This window comes from Brachionichthys hirsutus, chromosome 7, assembly GCF_040956055.1.
Source record: "Brachionichthys hirsutus isolate HB-005 chromosome 7, CSIRO-AGI_Bhir_v1, whole genome shotgun sequence".
Taxonomy (NCBI): Eukaryota; Metazoa; Chordata; class Actinopteri; order Lophiiformes; family Brachionichthyidae; genus Brachionichthys; species Brachionichthys hirsutus.
Window position 1 is genome coordinate 7,197,985 of NC_090903.1, and position 19,646 is coordinate 7,217,630.

The 19,646-nt window shown below is 40.3% G+C and overlaps 1 protein-coding gene across 1 annotated transcript in view; it reads right to left on the reverse strand.

Annotated features, from left to right (window-relative positions):
• Positions 1-2,376: 2,376 nt before the first annotated feature.
• The window catches only part of col19a1 (collagen type XIX alpha 1 chain), a 79,445-nt gene continuing 62,175 nt past the window's right edge, over positions 2,377-19,646 (reverse strand). Inside the window, exons 36-51 of the mRNA XM_068741175.1 lie at positions 19,521-19,574; positions 19,095-19,139; positions 16,337-16,369; positions 16,182-16,217; positions 15,271-15,297; positions 14,070-14,123; positions 12,956-13,000; positions 12,582-12,626; positions 12,422-12,484; positions 11,925-11,960; positions 10,039-10,083; positions 9,401-9,544; positions 8,503-8,569; positions 8,266-8,403; positions 4,740-4,817; positions 2,377-2,570 (exon numbers count right to left, since the gene is read on the reverse strand). Coding sequence (XP_068597276.1) covers positions 2,470-2,570; positions 4,740-4,817; positions 8,266-8,403; positions 8,503-8,569; positions 9,401-9,544; positions 10,039-10,083; positions 11,925-11,960; positions 12,422-12,484; positions 12,582-12,626; positions 12,956-13,000; positions 14,070-14,123; positions 15,271-15,297; positions 16,182-16,217; positions 16,337-16,369; positions 19,095-19,139; positions 19,521-19,574 — 1,011 coding nt within the window. The 3' untranslated portion in view covers positions 2,377-2,469. The remainder of the gene's footprint in view (positions 2,571-4,739; positions 4,818-8,265; positions 8,404-8,502; positions 8,570-9,400; positions 9,545-10,038; positions 10,084-11,924; positions 11,961-12,421; positions 12,485-12,581; positions 12,627-12,955; positions 13,001-14,069; positions 14,124-15,270; positions 15,298-16,181; positions 16,218-16,336; positions 16,370-19,094; positions 19,140-19,520; positions 19,575-19,646) is intronic.

Below are 19,646 nucleotides of genomic sequence, written 5' to 3' on the forward strand. Positions count from 1 at the left end.
GAAGTTGGTCAAGGTTGGAGTTATTATCCCATTAAACACACCCTGAAACTTAGTGTGTTTAAAGGACAGACGCCAGAAGAGGGAAGGGATTTTCTGTTGCTTTATAAACCAGAGAAAGACGGCTTTTTATTCACACGGGAAGGCGTGAGAAAATAAATAAACATCCAGCAGGGGGCTCTTTCAACTCACAAATGAAATAAGTTTGATTCAACACTAAAATTAGACTCCCACACACAGATCAAATTTAGGAGAGATAAATCCGTCCCTGAAAGCTGGGGAAAATATTTTTTAAATATGCTGTGCAGCTTCAAAGATGCGAGTTGCACGTGTAAAAGAAGCATGATGTGAAATGTAAATAACAAAAAAAGAAAAAGAACACGTCAAGCAGATCTTAAAGCTGAGCTGCAGATTGAAGTGTTGTCACATAATTTCAGATATGCCCACAGAACCTTTCAAACATTAATCAAAGGAGGACATTTAAAAGTAAAATTACAGCCTTTGAGTCAAACTAATTAAACTGCGCTCAAAATTAAAGCTTGAAGAAAATAATATTCCCGTAAAACCCATTTATCTTTTTCTAAAACACTAATTTTCAGTATTTAATGTAATTATGCAATTTAAGATGACAGTTTAGCCAAAGAAAACATGTATTTACTTCAAATCATTCAAAGATGGCATTAAGTAAAATACTTGTATCTGTAAATGTGAGGGATTCTGCCTTTTGCTCATTTGCATGGCCGTTTTAATTAAAGTTGACTCAAAACTATCAGAAATTAAGTGAAAACATTAAAATGACTCCAAAACTTGTTATAGAAAATAAATAAATGAAATCTCCAGTCTTATAACATCACACAAACCCAAAACTACACAGTGACACAGAGCTGGTGAGCAAATATAAAGCCACAATGTCGATGATGCTGATACAGGGAGGGTCGTCGACTTACGACCTATGCGACTTTACAACCACATTTGTCTGTTTTGTTTGGCGTCTGATGGTGTTTTTACGACATACCGGAAAATGAGCAAGCGAATCGAGTGAGCGACAGTTTCTGCGGTCTCAGCCACGATGTCTTCCGAGAGGAAAACGTGTATTTCGACTCTGACATTTACCGTATCATGACACAGCAGAATATGCTTAGGGTAAATTAACAACTTACAATGACAAAACCCTCGGAACCAATTGCGGTTGTAAGTCAACAACCCCCTGTACAAACAAACAAACAACAAGAAAGTTCAAGTACATTTATCAGTGCCTGTTGCATCAAAATGAAACGTCTGACATAGTGCATTAGTCCGATTTCCTATATGCGGCTGAAAATCAAAAATATACAAATAAAACCAGAGGAATCATCATACATGACACCATGGAAACGCTAAATGCAAGTTACACACAGACACACATACGTCATTGTCGTTTACAGCAATGTATTACTGACATAAAAAAAAAACTAGATGTGATTTTACAACTACGCAATGATGATTTTGTCAGGTCCCACCACTTGTCGAACCCATTTACACGTCAAACTGACAAAAGAAAAGGTCAACGCGAGGTCACACTGACTAAATAAACATAATTTAAGGTACATTCTTTTCATGATTGAAATCTTACATCTGTGTTAAACCGTATGAGACGTAGGTATGAATTACAAAAGCTATGGCAAACCGTATCTAGAGAAAATAGGAAGACGTCTTTATCAATGGTCACACAATGGTTTTTTTAAATAATGATTTTCATGTACAATGCAAATGTGTCATAATAATCATTATTGAGTGATACATTTTACAACCCAAAGCCTATCTCACAATGATAAATAAATTTATTAATCCACCTCCTATTAATGAATTGACTGAATATTGGTGCTACATTTATTATAATAATTAGACCATCATTAAAATACATTCTTTGAGAACACAATTAAAAATAAATAATTTTCATTTCTGCTGCACTTTGGTTGCATAAGGAGTTTTAAAAATGTTATATTTTAACACCCATACATAAAGTATATTTACTCAACACACACGCCGCCCCCCACAAACACACGCATGCAAACATGAGATATTTCTCCTGCCAGCACGATGGTTTATCTGAATAAGAACAGCAGAGTAAGTAGGCATTCCCATTAAGGAGGCAAAAAGATAATTAAGATCATGTTATCAGCCAGGGCTGAACTGCATGAAACAAAGTCATTTCATGGTCTAAAAAGACACAATGAGAGCTGACAAGGAATGCATTGCATCACAGCAGGGGATATAAAAACAAGAAACAACTTAAAAGTACACGACTGCAAAAAAACAAAACAAGGTTCTCTGTTGAATTTGAAACAAAACAGAAAACAAAACCATTCCGATTACACCCAAAAGTTACAGTGAAGGAACAAAAGAGGTTAGCAGTGAGTCAGACACTGTAAGGCTGTCCCTTCCTCTGCTCTGTGGTTGCAGTATTCAACCTGGAGCTGGACTCTGCTGGGCTCAAAAGGAGTGAAGGACACAGTCTCTGGGGTCACAGGTCCCAGATGGGCCACGGGGCCCAGGAGAACCGGGATGGCCCCGAGAGCTGACCCCAGGAGGGCCTTAGAAGAGAATGAGAAAATATGAATTCCTGCAATGACTGGAAAACAATAATAAAAACAAAACTCTGCTGCAGTCAAAGCAGAGGCATCAGAGCAGTCACAGCTCAAGGGAGCCCTGCCCCCCCCCCCCCCCCCCTCTACATTTCATCCAGAGGGTATCATGATTACTGCCTTGTCCTTTTCCTCCCTCTGGAAACACAACTTGCCCTTTTCGTCACTGCCACATCCATCTCCTGCTTAACCGCTCCCACATAAAACCTGCCACCATGCAGTGGTGCTTCCTACTGTCGATGCCAGAGCAAAGCTGTTCATGAGCAGTTTCCACTTCCTGAGACGTTCCCAGACAGTTCTCTGTAGTAATGAGAACCAACAATATTGACTATCTCTCACTTCCAAAGATATTAATATCTTTAAATCACTTTATTGTGATTTTATCATCAAAAATAATGGCTGCAATAACTCCATAAGTAAAGTAAACTAAAGTAAGCAAATTTGACTAATGACTTCTAATTTAATAATTTATAATTAAAGTTAATTCTGTGAGTTGTTGAGCAAGGAGAAACTTAATCAACTTCGCAATTATTTGTGCTTTCTTGTAGATTAAATCCAGAATATTATTCAAAGCATCACTGATCCGGTTCACAGCTATTTCCATCTGATTTTGACCATTTACTATTATTTACTCTTCTATCCTCCTCTCAGGGACTTGCTACATAAATTCAGATGTAGTAGTAAGAGCCAGATTAGATTCTGAGAAAAGGATGATTTGTCATCTCCTGAAACGCTACAGCCAGGTAACCTTGGCGCGACACATACGTTATCGGCATGCATAGATGCTTGCCAGATGAGCACCTTTAGGTTCGGTGATGAACTACTGTCACAGGCTGGAAGTCAGGGAGGTAATCCCATTTCTCCTCACTCCATCAGCATATGGAGAGTTATAACCCCCCCACTCTGTTAGGCTTCCATTTACTTCATGGCCGTGGCTTTAGAAAAACAAAATGTCTAAAGTGGTGCTTATCTAAAAACATGCTTGGATATCATTTCATATGATAATGATAATGCACCAAACGTCCCTCATATCAGTAAGACAACCGGATAAACGGTAAATGTGAGCTGTCAATAAAAATAAATAAAATGTTTAGAATAACTGAGTGACCTGAAGACCAAAAGTATTTCTCGTTTGAAGCACGTTTGACTACTGGGTCATTATTTAGCAGTTATGTGCTAATTAAAATATCACAATAAATTCAGTCAAAATTCAATGTTGAGAATGAAGATTTGAAGGAGCACCGACAGCGAGATAACAATCGTCTCCAGCTGATGAATGGACAGCGACAGTCACATCAGTCTTCCTGGTTTCATCTCGTTTTGCCACCGATCATTTTTGAATCATGCTCCAACCTTTTACTTTTGGACTGTTTTCTTGGAGCTATGATGATTACCAATGTACCGAAAATACATTTTTATGGTTTTTAAGGATACATTTAGATTTTTCCTTTTGGGTCCTAAACTGTGTGTTGCTCAGTCATAATCTGTATGAACACAGTGAAGGTCTAATGGAGTGCAAGTTTGTTCTACTCCTGCGACGCCTCAGGAGGCAGGAAACAGCACGGAAACAGGCGTCCACGTTGTAGCAATGTGTTGAAGTGTGTTACTGCCCCCCCCGGGGGATTTAACTATATGGGAACAACAAGTCCATTACGTGAAGAACAAGCACAGGAGATGACCACTAACGGAAAATATGTCAGCTTTGCTCCCTGTCGTATCGGACTCCACGCCGCTCGATATCGTGGAACAACACACACTGCGATCGCCTTGGGCTGGTCCAGTTTGGGTGCAACAAAGGGGTCACAGAGAACAGAACCTGCTTTGATGCTGCTGTGCAACACCCATCTGACAGTTGCTACTGCCTTCAGTGTTGTGCAGGGGAAGGAAACATATCTTATATTTCTCACATTTCTGCTGAACTGCTGCATTTTGAAGTGATGCTGATTGAACAGTCATGAGAGTGGATCTGAAATATAGTGACCCTTCCTATAAACCAAAATAATTAGCTTTATTGCTGATGTGCAGAGAGTCTATGAGCCATTTCTCATCACACACAGTCGTATTTTCCATTCTTAACACAGCGGTGTTGATGAACGCAGCTTTATAGTGTGTTCTCACCCGGTGATCCCATGTGTCCTGGATCTCCTGGTAACCCCAGACCGAGCTGACCGCGTTCTCCTTTCTGACCCCTGTATCCTAAAGGCAGACACAAAGCTCTGACTGAGTACAAATACTGCAAAGATGACATGCAACTGTGTGGTAGCATGTGTAATACTGTTAGTTTGATTAGTACAGATGCCATAGCATGAGGACAGACATTTGAAATCTGTGCAGAGACCTCATAGATGAACAACCTGACAGTAGAAACATCACTACGGTGATAAACACCATGCCTACACCCACATCAGGAGCAGCTTTGGTAGTGAAGTTGAGACAGGCTAATTTGGATCTCCTGTCAATTCCAAACTGTTGAATATTTAAAGTATATACTAAAGTAAAACAATTAAAGACGTGTTTGAATAAGGATAAATTGTAGGATTTTCTGAATAAAATGTAAAAACAATCATGCTTGCTCATGATTACTAGTCAGGCCTGAAGTATCATGGATCATTGAGAAGGGTATGGAGAGCTCTATGATTTATGAATCTTCTGGAGGGGCCTGGAAGGGTGGAGAACATTCATTCAGGACATCTCACAGAAAAGGATCACGTTAAGGACCTTGTGATTTGTTTGTTTGTGTATTTTGTCACTTGACCTGTTGATGGCTGTAGCTTTTGGATTTTAAAGCTGCACATTGAGTCGGCGTTCGGGGACATCGCAACATCTTTCGTTAACATGAGCCGAGAATACATTTCAGGTGATCCCTGGATTGGGCTCAGCTGGCTGGCTAGCTGGACTAATGCCAGCTTCCTACTGATTCACAACGAGGGTTCATCGCTCGATGGACTTCACCCCATAAGCAACTCAGGGTATGCATTTTGTTCATGATAATGTTATGCATTTGCTATTGTCTTACTTTGTTTATTACCCCCCCTTTTTGATCAATGAAGCGATTGGCAATTGCAGCATATTTTTGGGCTCACAGTAACTGGATATTCAAGTACGTATACAGTATCAAGTATTTAGTCCATCACAGTTCCACTAAAGGAAAGTTATATGCTGAAATTTGGCCCCGTCTTTTCTATGATGGTGACTGACTGGTGCATGACTACGTCTAAGATGTGGAAAAAAAGAAAACCTTAAAAACAAGCAGTGATGAACACAAGAACATGCGGAAGTCTGTCAAGAATAAAGCCTGAAGAATAAACAAAAGCAAAATGCTTGCATTAATCTAACAGTCAGGCCAGCAAGCCTGTTGTCTGTACCAACATGCACGAGGCTTTCTCAATCCATGCAGAGCCGACAGGAGTTTACAGTCCCAAACAGCCACACACCAAGTAAGGATTCAAGGCGATGTGAAAATATCTCCCCATGAGGCACTAATAGTAATGGAGTCTCAGGACCAGGGATTGCATGGGTCGCATCAGAAACATTGACAGGAGTATCAAGCACTGCAACGCCTGGCCCAAAGGGGAAACGCTTCAATGCTTACATGTCGGAGATAATCCAAGAAAAAAAAGGCTTATGAATGCTCCAAAAATGAGTCTCAAAGAGAGAGGGGCGAGCAACACATTGCCGCGATAATGAGACTTCTTTCAACACTCACAGAGCCTGGGGCATTCATTCAGGGAGGAGACGTTCCGTGGAGATAAGAGCACTGTACCTTGAGCAAAATTATACTGAATAGCACAGAGGGCAATAAGCTTGGCTGGCACACTGGGTTAGTGCACTCTGGTAAATGGAAAATACCATGATGCTTCAGTACTTGTGAAAAAAAAAAATCAATATTTCTGGGGGCACTAATGGACAAAATGTGTTCAGGATAAAATAACTTTGCCACAGAGTGGTTTTTCATGATTGATAGGACTGTTGCCCTGCACCTGTTGCACACTACTGTACACAGCTCCGTGTTTATTTTCATGTTGTACAGAACAAACCAAAGCAGCTCTGAAACAGAGTTTACAGCCAGATATAAGAAAATACACTTTGTTAAAGTGAGCACTGATAAATATACAGAATGCACCAGGATACAAAATTAAAAATTAATACTCAAACAAAATGAAGAATTTTTGAAACAGGCCCTTAAACATGAACACATATTTTTTTTTACTGCTAACTTTAAGTAAAGGATGAACAGAATGACAAATGAGCACTTAATTACTCTGACAAAGGGGGTAACAACAAAAGAAGAAATTATGCTCTTCAACATGCGTCCCGAACAGCTTGAGACTTTCACCCATATGAAATCAAACTGTGAAAGCAGAAAAAAAATGGACTGTGAATGCAACAAAGGGGGGTTATTTTTCTCCATAAACAATTCATTTTGGCACTTTGGTGAGGAAGTCAGATTGGATATTCCAGAGCAGCAGAGGCTCCAGCGGAGGATGACAGGAAATAATGAGGAAATATTACCTAAAACACTTTCCCCAGCAGCACGGAGTCACGAGGCAACAAAGAAAAAATTAATGTTGCTCAATTCTTGATTCACCAAGGGAAATAACCTCCCTCTTTGTTTTAAATAAATATTTATTGTAAACCCACATCAGGAATCAGCTACAAAACACTCACACTTGAAGCAAAGAAGTAGAACAAAGTGGACAAACATGTTAACACAGCAATATTTATAGGCAAGTAGCGGCTTATAACTAAGTCCATTATTCAAGAATGGAAGCAGCATCTTATTATTTAGCAATGGGTTAAATGGTCTTAATGTGAGGTAGATACAAAGCTCAAAGAGAAAGCCCAATGCAGCAGTGCTTTAATCTGCACCAGCGCGTAACGCACTCCACCTCTTCAAACGTTAAAATACTCGAGTTCTGCTGCGAGCAAGATACAAATCGAAGCAAGTTGGAGGTGAAAAGCCTGACCAGCAAACCATGAGAGTTGTATGAGCAGTCAGGAGGCTCTATCAGTTTGACAAAGAGCCTCCGCCTTCTTTCCTCACTATGCTCCTTTTGTTCCTTCTCTCCTGGAGTGAGGTATCAATACTGGGGCGCTTTCCTGTCCACAATGATAATGCTTTCAGTTATTCACACCCAATTCTTCAGTTTGTCTTCATATTTCCCAGAGAGACGCTGTGCACCACACTCCTGGCCTTTCCTCTGCTTCCCGCCCCTCAGTCTGCATTGATATATGGGTCTGAGCGAGAGAAAAATACCCATGAATCCCTGCAAGACATATCCTCGATTGGTGCCCCCACCACAGCACAGCCAATCTGTTTCTTCCATCCCAACTCTTAAAAGTGAGAGAAACGTTTTTGACTGAAGGCTGTTGTACTTCCCTCAGATGCCCCTTTTTTTTAATATAGATATATGGGATAGCATATGGTGGTTGGACTTATTGTTCTCTTTAAACAACAATAAGATGTAAACATATGGCATGGCTGTATAAATAATTTGCAATTACACCACACACTAAAGAGTTGGATAACGTTTCACCAGTAGCTTTGAGCGATCGAAGGTTATAGGCTTTATTTCTAAGTCATATTTTAACAGACGTGCTTTATTGATGTCCAGCAGTGCAGTCTGGCAAAGTGTGTTCCTACCTTGAGGACCAGGAGGCCCGGGCTCTCCCGGCGGACCTGGAAATCCGTCCTTGCCAGCAGGTCCTGGAGGTCCCTGGAATTGTGATGCTAAGATGCCTGCAGGTGTCTTCTGCAACCTGGCAGGGCTCGATAGCTTCTCTAAGGGGTAAGAAAAAATCACATTTAGAAAGGGGAAGAACCAGAAGAGACTAATGATGGCAAGTGAACATGTAAAAATGAATTTGGAACCATTTGTACCTTCAAAGACCCTCAGAACTTCGTTTCTGATGAACATTCTGAGCTCCTGCATGAAGCCTGGATCAGCCTGTACGTTTTCAGGGAAGAACAGAAACTATACTGGAACAGTTTGAGCATAACGTTGCACCAGTAAGTCATCGTTCCTTCATAGTGAATCACAGCATGAAAATCAAGTGGATGCCCGACGTGTCTCAGCAGCACACAGTTTGTTGAAACCATCTGTGTTGAAATCAAGTGGAGATTATTTTGCATCACAACATACGTGCCTAGAAAGTCAAGTTTACACGTCAATATTTAAAATAAATCTCAGCCATGTCGTGCATTACAATAATAAAAGTCTCTTTATCAGATTTTTACAATAACTATGTTCTGTTATTCCCCTGTTGAACACACTTTGACTGCGATCAAGGTGGGTTTTATCAAAACAATGCATGATATTTTGGTGCTCGTTTCCAGAAATGAACGTTATCTGCTCTAACACTGGCGTCCGACAGCAGTAGCCACGGACCTTGAGCTATTGCATATACGGTAAAACACTTTCCCTTTCTGCTGTGAATGCTATATAACTGCTGTGCGAGACACACGGAGGAGTTTTCACCGCGCTGCAGAGCTTGAGGCACACCCAGTTTTTTCTCTTTCCGTGTCTCCATATCTCTCCCTCTCTGACCTTCTGCAGCACCAAGAAGAGGAGTGGGAAGCGTCGAGCAGAGAAAAAAAAAAACAACCCAGCAGCCTCCCTTTGCACAGTCTTGTTTGATGTTTCATGCAGACGCAAGTTTTCCACATGGGGAATGAAAAAATGAGCGAGTTATAAAAGCTGAGGAAGGAAGTGGGATGATTAATCATCAGGGAGGATAGTCTTTGTTCACTCTGGGGTACCTGCAAAGATAATTCTTACCATGAAGTGTGTGCTCCCCAGCTGTCCCGGAGGACCAGGATCACCTTTTGGCCCAATTTGTCCGATGGGTCCAATAGGGCCATAATCTCCTGTGCGACCTCTCTCGCCTTGAACACCTCTTCCACCAGGAATTCCTGGATCTCCCTGCAGTGATGAAGCCCCAACATGTCTCTCTTTGTTGCACATGATGCAGGACAGATCAGTTTATATCAGAGATCTATATTGTAATAATAAAAGCTGTGTTCCCTGGCTAAAATTATTTGGACGACGGTCAGTATTTTCAGGAACTCCTATCAAAAATGTATCAGTTAACATGCTGTCCACTGATCTGTTTCTGCTAATGTGACTATTCAGTTACTTGTCAAGAGGTTCTGCTGCCAACTATACAGCTAAAAGCCTTCTTTTGCATCATCTATTTGCAATACATTAGAGGCCAAGTGTGACAGAGCTCTTTAATTCTCCCTCGGAAATACAATAGGAAACTGCAGCGAGAGTAAAATGCCTTTATATCTAGAGCTTATGCGCTCATGGGGATTAGTCACATGAAGACTTTCATTGCTATTCATCAAAACATTTTTGTGCATTTTAGTCTATCATGAAACAGCTTCTTGCCATAAAAGAGAAACGATGCTACTTACACGCTCCCCTTTGGATCCTCTGTCCCCTGGTCTACCTGTAGATCCCTTAGAAGACAAAAAGAAGAAGAAGAAGAAACAATCTATTTTAGTCTTTGCTTCCATAAAAGAAATAGAAGAAAAACAAGTTCCATAATTGGAAAAAGAAATGATGGCGACTCCTTGGAGCTTTGCTCCTACTACAAATTTATTTTGTATTCATAACATTTTAGCTCTGCATGCTAAGAACCAGCTTTACTGATGTTCACTAACATCCAGGGGCATACACAATATTCCATTATTCTATTCCATATGTATTAGGTATAGACTGTGATTCAAAAATAAGTTATATGTTATTTAGCATGGTTATTGATAGTAGTCATATTAGTCAAGTACTGGGAGGATGAGAGAGTCTGAGATCATAACTGTACAAATACATAAAAAAGAATAATTAAACAAGTGAAAAAGCAAGCAGATTAATTGCTAACCAAAAACCTAACATCGAGCATCTGTGCTGGATAATTTGCATGTCTATTAAGATCCATTCCCATTAAGATGGTATCAGTGTTTTATTTTGAATTATCACAGTGTCACCAGTATTTATATATTTATACTATTTAACTTTCTGTTGTCTCGCCTAAAGAAAGAAGAAAAAGAAAAACAACAACCTTCCACTGAATGACTCGACTGAAAAATACAGACTTTCCAGATGACCATGCATTGATTGCTTTTTACTCAGCTCAGGCATATTGCTTGTATAACATGTCTCCATATATCTTTTCACCTCCTGCAATGTCATGGCTTCTCTGCATCACTACTGTTTTGATCTGCGATGCTTTCCCTCCAGCCGTCTCGACTGTATAGAGGAGCCGAGAGAGAAAATACCTGTCTCCGACTTCATGCCACAACATCCCATGTCTTCCGATCCCTCCCTGTCACTGCTCCTCTTTACTACACACCGATACCTCTGGGAGCTTTGTATCAATTTCCTGCTGGATTACTGGAGCCATGCAAAAGACAATCTGGCATGATGTGGCTTTAAAACGTGCATCTCTTTGTGATGCCCTTCTCCCCAGCCTGCTTTAATCTGCAGTACTCTGTATTCCCCAATGCCTGATGGGAGGCTTAAATCTATCATCTTGCCCACTGAAATGTGCTTCCATGAGCATTACATTAAACCTCAAAGCAGTGTGACTGTGCGAGCAGTTTGGGCTGAGGGGTAAAAAAAAACCACCTGCTAGATGGCACTGTTGCCTCACTGAAAAGCCAGGCGCCATTAGCAGAAAAACATGAGAATCAAACTGTGTACAGTTCCATGCAATCCTGAGAGTTTTGAGTGAGATTATTAACCAATAATAATAATAATAAAAAAGACAATAAACCGATGTGGCTGTCATTAAGACGTGGGTTGACAAGAATCATGTAAATACAAGATCTAAACCAATTTGGTATGTTATTAGGGTATTGTTTGTTCATAATGAGTATTCCTAGCATATCCGTTCCGCATGCTGTGAGCCCATTTTGCGTGATTACTAACTAGATCCATATTTGATTAGGAACCCAAAAACAGGCTTAGCTGCAGTTAAATTATAGCCAGGTTCATCACGCAGAAATATTAATATTTAATCTAACCGTCTACTGCCCTCTCTTTTACACATTTTATCATTGCCTGAAAGCATTAACTGGATAATTTGGGTAAAAAGAAGTCTACAAGTCAACAAAGCCTTAAATCTGCTGGATTTCATTTACTTTTTATCATTGCCATCTCAAATATGCAAATGGTTTAACAAGACTTTGGTTGCCGTTACTTGGAGGAAGATGGATAAAAATCTGCTGTGGCATCTTTCTGTAGCTTGGCTGATGTAAAGCACCTTCTTTAAGTGGATTTGCACACTGTTTGCACAACTAACCTTGATTGCAGGGGTTCCATCTTTTCCAGATCTCCCCTGCTCAAAGAATGCAACATAAACAGAGACATTTTGCATTAGCTTCCACCTTCGATTGGATCAGCACTGTTGCACTGCTCGTAATTTCCACAGTTAATGAGATATCTCAACCGAGGGATAATGATTCTCGTTGCTCTGCGAACATTGCTCCATTGTGCGCTTACAGCAAAAAATTACAGCAACCATTCTCTGGTAGCAATTACATAGACAAATGTAATCATCTACAAGATGAAGTGATTGCTAACATACATGTTTTGCTCATATTGTCCTTGAATGGTGTTCTGATTTCTTTTTCAATATACCGGTAATTGTAAAAGAACCATGGAAAAAAAACTGCTGATGCGGAAGAACATGAATGCGTTCAATTCCCCGTATCCACACTGGACATTACTGAAAGGCTCTTTGGTAACATCCAACAGGTTACCATTGGAGGAGCAAGAAAATTCATGTAGGATTCTTACAGAAACACCTTGGGGTCCCTCAGGTCCTGGAAATCCTGTCTCTCCGAGAGGCCCCCGCTCACCCTATCAGAGAACAGAGACAGCCGGTGTGCCATGCAGCAGCGACAAAGCAATGACACATGGATTGACAGTTCAAAGAGAGTCGGAGGATGCATCTTACTGGCTCTCCTGGGATCCCCGGCTCTCCGCGAGCGGCGGGCTTCCCCTGTCAATCAGAAACACAGGAAGAGAACAGGCAGTGCTTGACAGGTCCTCCTGTTGTCATATCTGCAGCACCTTTGCAGCAAACCCAAAGACACCAGCCCACTATAGCTGCACAGTAAATCCAATGAGCAGACCACAGGTTTAAGTCAGAGTTCTTAATGAAAGTACTGTTGTGTTATGGGACTTCATTTTAATTGCTGCTTTTCTGTGCACTCAACATCATCGATTGTTGCCAGCAGCAGATTTAAACAACAAAGATGATTGATCATGGAAGAATATGAGTCAGTTGGAATTAATTTCCAAAAAAAAAGAGAGAACAATCTTGCTTACTGGAAGACCTGGTATTCCAGGAGGACCAGTCAAACCAATATCACCCTGAAGGAAACAAAGCAGCGCGATGTCAGATAAATCAATACATTACATGAAGAATACAAATAAATCACCGTCATGTCAAGCAGATACATGAATACTGACATCATAAGCCTAAACCTGGTGCTTCCTGGTCCTTTACTGGAAAAATGTAATGTTCATCTTAAAAAGAGAATTCATTTGCACTCACAAAAATTACAAATAGAGAATAATGATGATGAACAACTTCTTTAGGAACTTGTATTCACATTTCAACAGCAGCACTCCTCTAAAGGTTACTGTTGGGGTTGCAGAGATCGAGACAATACACAACTCAACCCTCGGTCAGAGGCAACGTTTACATTCAGAATTTGATGCCAGATGTTGAGAAATGTTGCATGCAGGGCTAGTTTTGTTTGCATCAAGGAAAAGGTGTCCAGCAGAAGGTGAAGGTGGCACACATGGTAAACTACACTGTTTCGCCCCCCCCACAAAAAATGGTCACCACCTGGATAAAACTAATGTAATGAGCCCAAAAGAAATGAGGTCAGCAGACGACATGAATAACCAAAGGGACACGCTTTTTTTCCCCTTTGGGCATATTCAAAGATGACAATGTCCCATGATTCATCACATTGTGAAAGAATGGTTCACGGGGCATGAGACATGGACTGGCTACCACAGAGCCCAGGCCTTAACCCCATTAAGAGCCTTTGGGATTTGCTGGAGGAGACTTGACAGAGTGGCCTGACTACAACTCTGGATAGAAATAAATGTTGTGACATTGCTTATCAAAATGAAGCCATGTCAGATACGTGCTGAAATCTAAGTTAAAGGTTGTTCAAAGAAATATTAGTGAGTGAGTGAGTTTATTTTACTTTAACGATTAAAAAAATAAAATCCTTTAAGGATAAAATTAAATTGCTTAATTACATCAGCATCACCAGGAGCATGCGTTTTGCTTTTATATTTGCCAGCATTGTTTTTAATTTACTCTTCAAATATTTTGTAGTGAGAGCGAACTACTGAGAAAGCACTTTATAATCAGGTTGTATCAGCAGATGTAATGCATCTCTGGGTTGATACTACTGCTTACCTTGGCACCAGGTAGGCCTTCAAGCCCGGGTAATCCCATGGCCCCCGGTTCCCCCTGCGAGAGAAAAAAGCACCACTTTTGTCAAGACAAAAAAATCCCCTTGATGCAGACTTGTAGCTGCATGTTGCTTAACCCATTTAAGAATGATCAGTTGTTGATTTCTTTTTGCCTCACATCCCTCAGTTAGGAGAGTTTCGTGATAAACTACCTGACTAAAAATTGTCAGAAAACCTCACACATGAACATGGACAGATCAGAACCATATGGACACAAGTAAATTAAATTGTGTCTTCGTATTCACCGTCAGGCATTAGACAAACATTCATGTGTCAATAAGAAGATAATCATATGAGGCCAACACTTCAACCCAAGTACATTATATTATATCATCTATGGCATCTGCTGTCACACCTTGTAGACAACAGATGGGAGAGAAAAAGAGCCCACACTGACAAGCACAAGCAGACTCACTTTCTACACTAAAAATAGACCCCATTCTCAGTGTTAGCAAGTGATGGCCTCCATCTACCTCTTCTTACCCAAGCCACATAGAGTAATGTCATTACACGGAATGCAGGGGCAACCGGTGCTGACATAGACAGATTGTGCAGGTAATTGTCACACATGTAGATTGTCATGAATAAGCAAGTGCGACTAAGGGGAGAGCGGCCCAGCCGGAGGATCAGCTGTGAGACGGATTGGGGCAATTCCACAGCAGCAGTAGAGCCGTTCACACAATTTATTAAGATGTCAAATTAACATCATGGTGAAAAATCACTGTGCAACAGAACAATAAAAAATGCAATTGGTCCGGCGAGAATAAAGAATTCAAGCTGATGGCAGAAGCGTGGAATTGTTTCCACGTCTGCGCGGCTTGTCTTCAGGCATCAGTATGGGATGGGGAGGGGGGCATTTGAGGCGCAGAGACAGTTCATGCACCCAGAGGCAAGACAATATGGTACATGAGACAATATAGTAGAACAGTCTGTAGGAGACACGATCATTCCTTTTGCTGTATTTTGGAGTTCTGCTGAGAGCTAAGTGCTCAGGCTGTAAGGTGTATTGACTCATGGAGTACAGATCCACAGAGACAATAATAGAAAGAAACTGGCAACTATTACTTCTCTATTTTTGAGGCAGCAGAGAAAATAAGACAAATATTTCATTAAAATATGTTCCAGAACGTAAAGCCTCAACTCACAGAGGGGCCTTCATCTCCTTTGGGACCCTTAAAGAGAGAGAAAGATAGAGAGAAATGAATACGAATGTGACAACCACTACCATACAAATCATACGCTCTATGATAACACGGCTATTGTCAATAAAATGAACAGCGTTCTTTATTGGTTCTCTTTTTGCAGAATTTCTGTCTGTACATCATCTTCATAATCTTTAATGTGCACCTCTCCGCATTCAAGCAAGATTGAAGATGATGATATAGCACATTGTGGTTATCACACATATTTAACAGTGTAGATGTGGATATTAGATCTTTAGCAGAAAATCTCAGCACTTCTCCACAATAAAAACAGCGGAATATTTGATGAATTTCAGGCCCTCATTCCGTTAACACCGATAACGATGGCGTCTCATTGATTGCTCCAGAGGAGTTGACGGGCCCTGATGGCTGCGGATCAGCGAGGAGCAGTCTCCTGATCTAGCTCCGGTTCATGTGCTTTGTGCAAAGGAGATATTGGATCTTTTTTTTTTTTACGACCGTCCCTTGAATGCTTGTTGTGGTGGATGGGTCCCTGTGAGGCCTGGGAGGGACTGTCTCCGAGACATCTGATAAGCGGAAGAGTTCGAAGCTGATAAGCTAATCGGGTCACTTCTGCTTGGCAGCGCACAGAGCAACAGAACCTCTAACTCCATTTTGGACATCAATGGCACCGTGTGTCCGGCGGCAGGTCAGAGACTCTTGTTTGAGAGTCATGAAGTGTCCTGACCTTCGCCAGCGACCAGCAAACTCAGAAGCCGAGCTAACACTGGAGGGCTGGCGAGGTTGTTATTTTTAACGCTTCTTGCTGTATCAACATTCCCATGCACTCGATATTTCTCCTTTTAGTACACTCAGGAAAGATTTTCTTAAGGTGTAACAGAGGTTATGCTTACCGGCGCACCTGGAGATCCCAAGGTAGCTCCACCGCTCTAAAACGACAACAGCGTCACCACACACACAGACTCTGATCAATAAGACTGAGGTGTCGCATCATACAGCAAATGGATCACAATATTAGCACCAGTTAAAGTCACTTTAAGTTCTTTACCTGCAGCTTGTACAGACTGCTCATCCCACTGTCCTAAAACACAATTAAATCACATTAAATCACTTTTCAGTGTGTTTTAGGCACCAAGATGCTTAACAGAAAACTGTTGCATGTACATGGAGCGTTCTACATGGTCAAGCCTTTAAAAGTGACATGACAGGGATCAATAGCTGATTTGGTGATTATACGATGGGAGGGGAAGACGGTGAGAGAGAGAGAGAGAGAGAGAGAGAGAGAGCGGTGAGAAGGACGAGGCAACCAGAGAAAAGTAGACTTGGTAATCCTTGAGACAAAGAAATACAAAGAGCACAGCGATGAAAAAAGATTGGGGTCTGAGAACGTCTTGGGTAGTATTAGGACATAAAAGAACGTTTTCTCCCTTGATATATTGGTAGAGGGCAGCTATCGGAAATGTAGAAGGAGTCAAGGTTCTCATTTAGAAGCAAGTGGATGCCTGTGCCCTTTTCAGGCCGCGGAACCATCTGCCGTTCTCAGGCTGAAGTTTATGAGACCAGGGTAAGGACCAAGGGCCATGGCAGGTTCAAGGACATGGCAGATGAATTATAGATTTGCCTTTGGGCGTGCTTACTCACTGGCCTTTGAATGGAAGGGAATATGATTCACTGCCAGCGAGCAGGTTGTAACAATTTCTTCATGTTTTTGTCACTTTTGTTTTTCTACTTGCACTAAATACTGCTAGACCGTCTCTGGTAGGAATTTGACCCGAGTACTGTAACCCAGCATTCGTGTTGCTATTATGGTAGTCAGCGTCTGTCTATTTTAAATTTAATGTCTTTAGACATGGTAATAAATATAGAGGGTATCCTAATACAAACACTGCACAGATCTAAACATTTTCTGTTGTCGAAGTTATCACTAAAATATACAGTAAATAAGCATATCGTTCCAAAGTGGGGTTTATATTGGGATATCACCCAGTATCTATGGAAAAAGGCTTCAGACTAAAATATCAACAGCAGGCAAATTGATATGCACATTCCTTTACAAAAGACTTGATGGATTTAAAAAAAATATATTGCTATTGCTATAAATACTGTACAAGTATAAACAACAACATTATAGTTACCTCCACTAAGGAGGATATGTTTTTGCCAGTGTGTTTGTCTGTCTGTTAGCAGGATGGATCTTCATGAAAAATAAAATCTGGAGACAGATTTTGGTGCAACTTAGATCCCTTTAAATTTTGAGCGTGATCCGGATAGTCATCTGGATACAAAACGGGTTTTTTTTTACTTAGAATGAAGGTGTTTACCGGTAAAAAGAAATAACATCTTGTAAAACATGGATTCAATTCCAACACCAAAAATCACAGTCATAAAGGGGTCCGATATGAACTATCATGCAAAATGTCTTCTGGAACAGAAAGGTTTGATATGATAGAAAATGTGTAAATCATGGAAAGTCCTACGTAATCTTGCTAATTATTCTGCTGGCAATTACGTACGAAGGACTTTCAACGGAAACAAGAAATGCTCCTCTTAGACAGGGTGTTGGACTGTACTTGTACTGTAATACATACTATTGGTTGACTGTACTTGTACTGCTCTAACATTCTATCTAATAAATATATTCATCATCATCATTAAAGGAACATAAACAAAGCTCCTCAGGGAATAAAATATATAGAGAAGACATTGCTTAAAATTAAAATTACATGTCTTTAGATTTTCAATATTTTCTAGTGGTGGCCCTAGAGGGGGAAAAAAAATCAACTGTGATTTATACATTTTTTATAAACCATTTGTATCCATTCCTGGATAATAAAAAAACAAAAAATAAATGGATTTAAAAAGCACCACTCATTTTTTGTTTTTGAAGCAACTGCCCCTTTAACTAACCCCAAATACGGTCTCCCATATACTAACTAATCTCTACAAACAGGCGTTAAGACAGGGGAGAAAATAACATTGGCTGTACATGACCTACACGGTGCTATTGGGATGCTGAAGGCAGGGCTGCCCACCAGAGGAGTCGCCAGGTCAAAGAATATTCAGCACTCAACAAAAATGCATCCACAGCAACACTATGCAGCCAGAGAAACATTGACAAACTGCCCAGGCCCCGATGACGTCCAGAGGCTGTGCCAGAGGCTGATTACTGCTGTAATCAATGCTGATGGGGGGGCATTGCAGAAATTCATGTTGCTTACTTTTTTGAGTGTTGTTCTCTTAGTTTTTTTTTTATAGCTGATTAAAATATGTCGATCATAAAAAGTTAATAAGGAACAAAATGCAACACATATGCTATTTTCATACATTGCAAACTACTCAAGCAAATTTGCATATAGATAAAGTGGTGCATTTTCAAATCCCTTCGGTGCATATTACAGCAAGAAGAAACATGAGGAAACTCCCAAAAACTTACCAGTTGTACTATTCTTAAACATTAAACATGTACAGATTTGGATTTGTGTTTGTGACTTTTTATTCTATGACTTAATAATGTTTTTTTCCAGGCTAATTCTATTCATATGCATTCCTTTTTCTAACATAAAACATATATAAAATGGAATACTAAAAACTAAAGTGTTGCAGGATAAAAGAAAGCCTAAATAAAATGATAGGTTTGCTCATGAAAAGAAAATAGGCCAATTACGTCCCGCCGGTCGTGAGACCGATCCTTATTTACTACCCCCTTTTTTAGGAACAAAAGACCTTTGTACAGTGCTGATGAAAACACTATTTGTGACGAATCCAACATGTTTTAGACTTTTTAATGGCCACCTGAAGGAACTTACTGGAGGTCCTGGGAGTCCTGGTCTGCCTGGTGGTCCTTCACTTCCCTGACAAATGCAAACCAGGAGAATTTATTTCATGAAATTTACTTTCGAGCACTTACAATTTTGTGTATAATTTATAATTCAGTAAATTAATTATTATTTTATTTTTAACCAATATCCCTTAAAAATGCATGATAAAACCACAGTAATAGGGAAAAGTGGAAAAGGTTATTTACCACTCCTGTCAAAATAATTAATATATTAGATGCATTAAGCCACAATATTCAATAAAATATATATGAACATCCTGCAGGCAAAATTAACAGAAATAGACTTGTCAAGTCCAATAGTGAGCACATTCATCCAAATACATCTAAAACCTGGGAGGGAATCAGCGCTTACTGACACTATAAATGAAATTTCTTAAGTGGTAAAACAACGTACTTTTTCTCCTCTCACTCCTGGTTGGCCCATTGGCCCCAGTCTCCCAACAAGCCCCTGCAAACGGAGCAACATCTGTTTTAGGCACTTCACAAAATCAGTGCACCTTAATTAAACAGTAACATATAT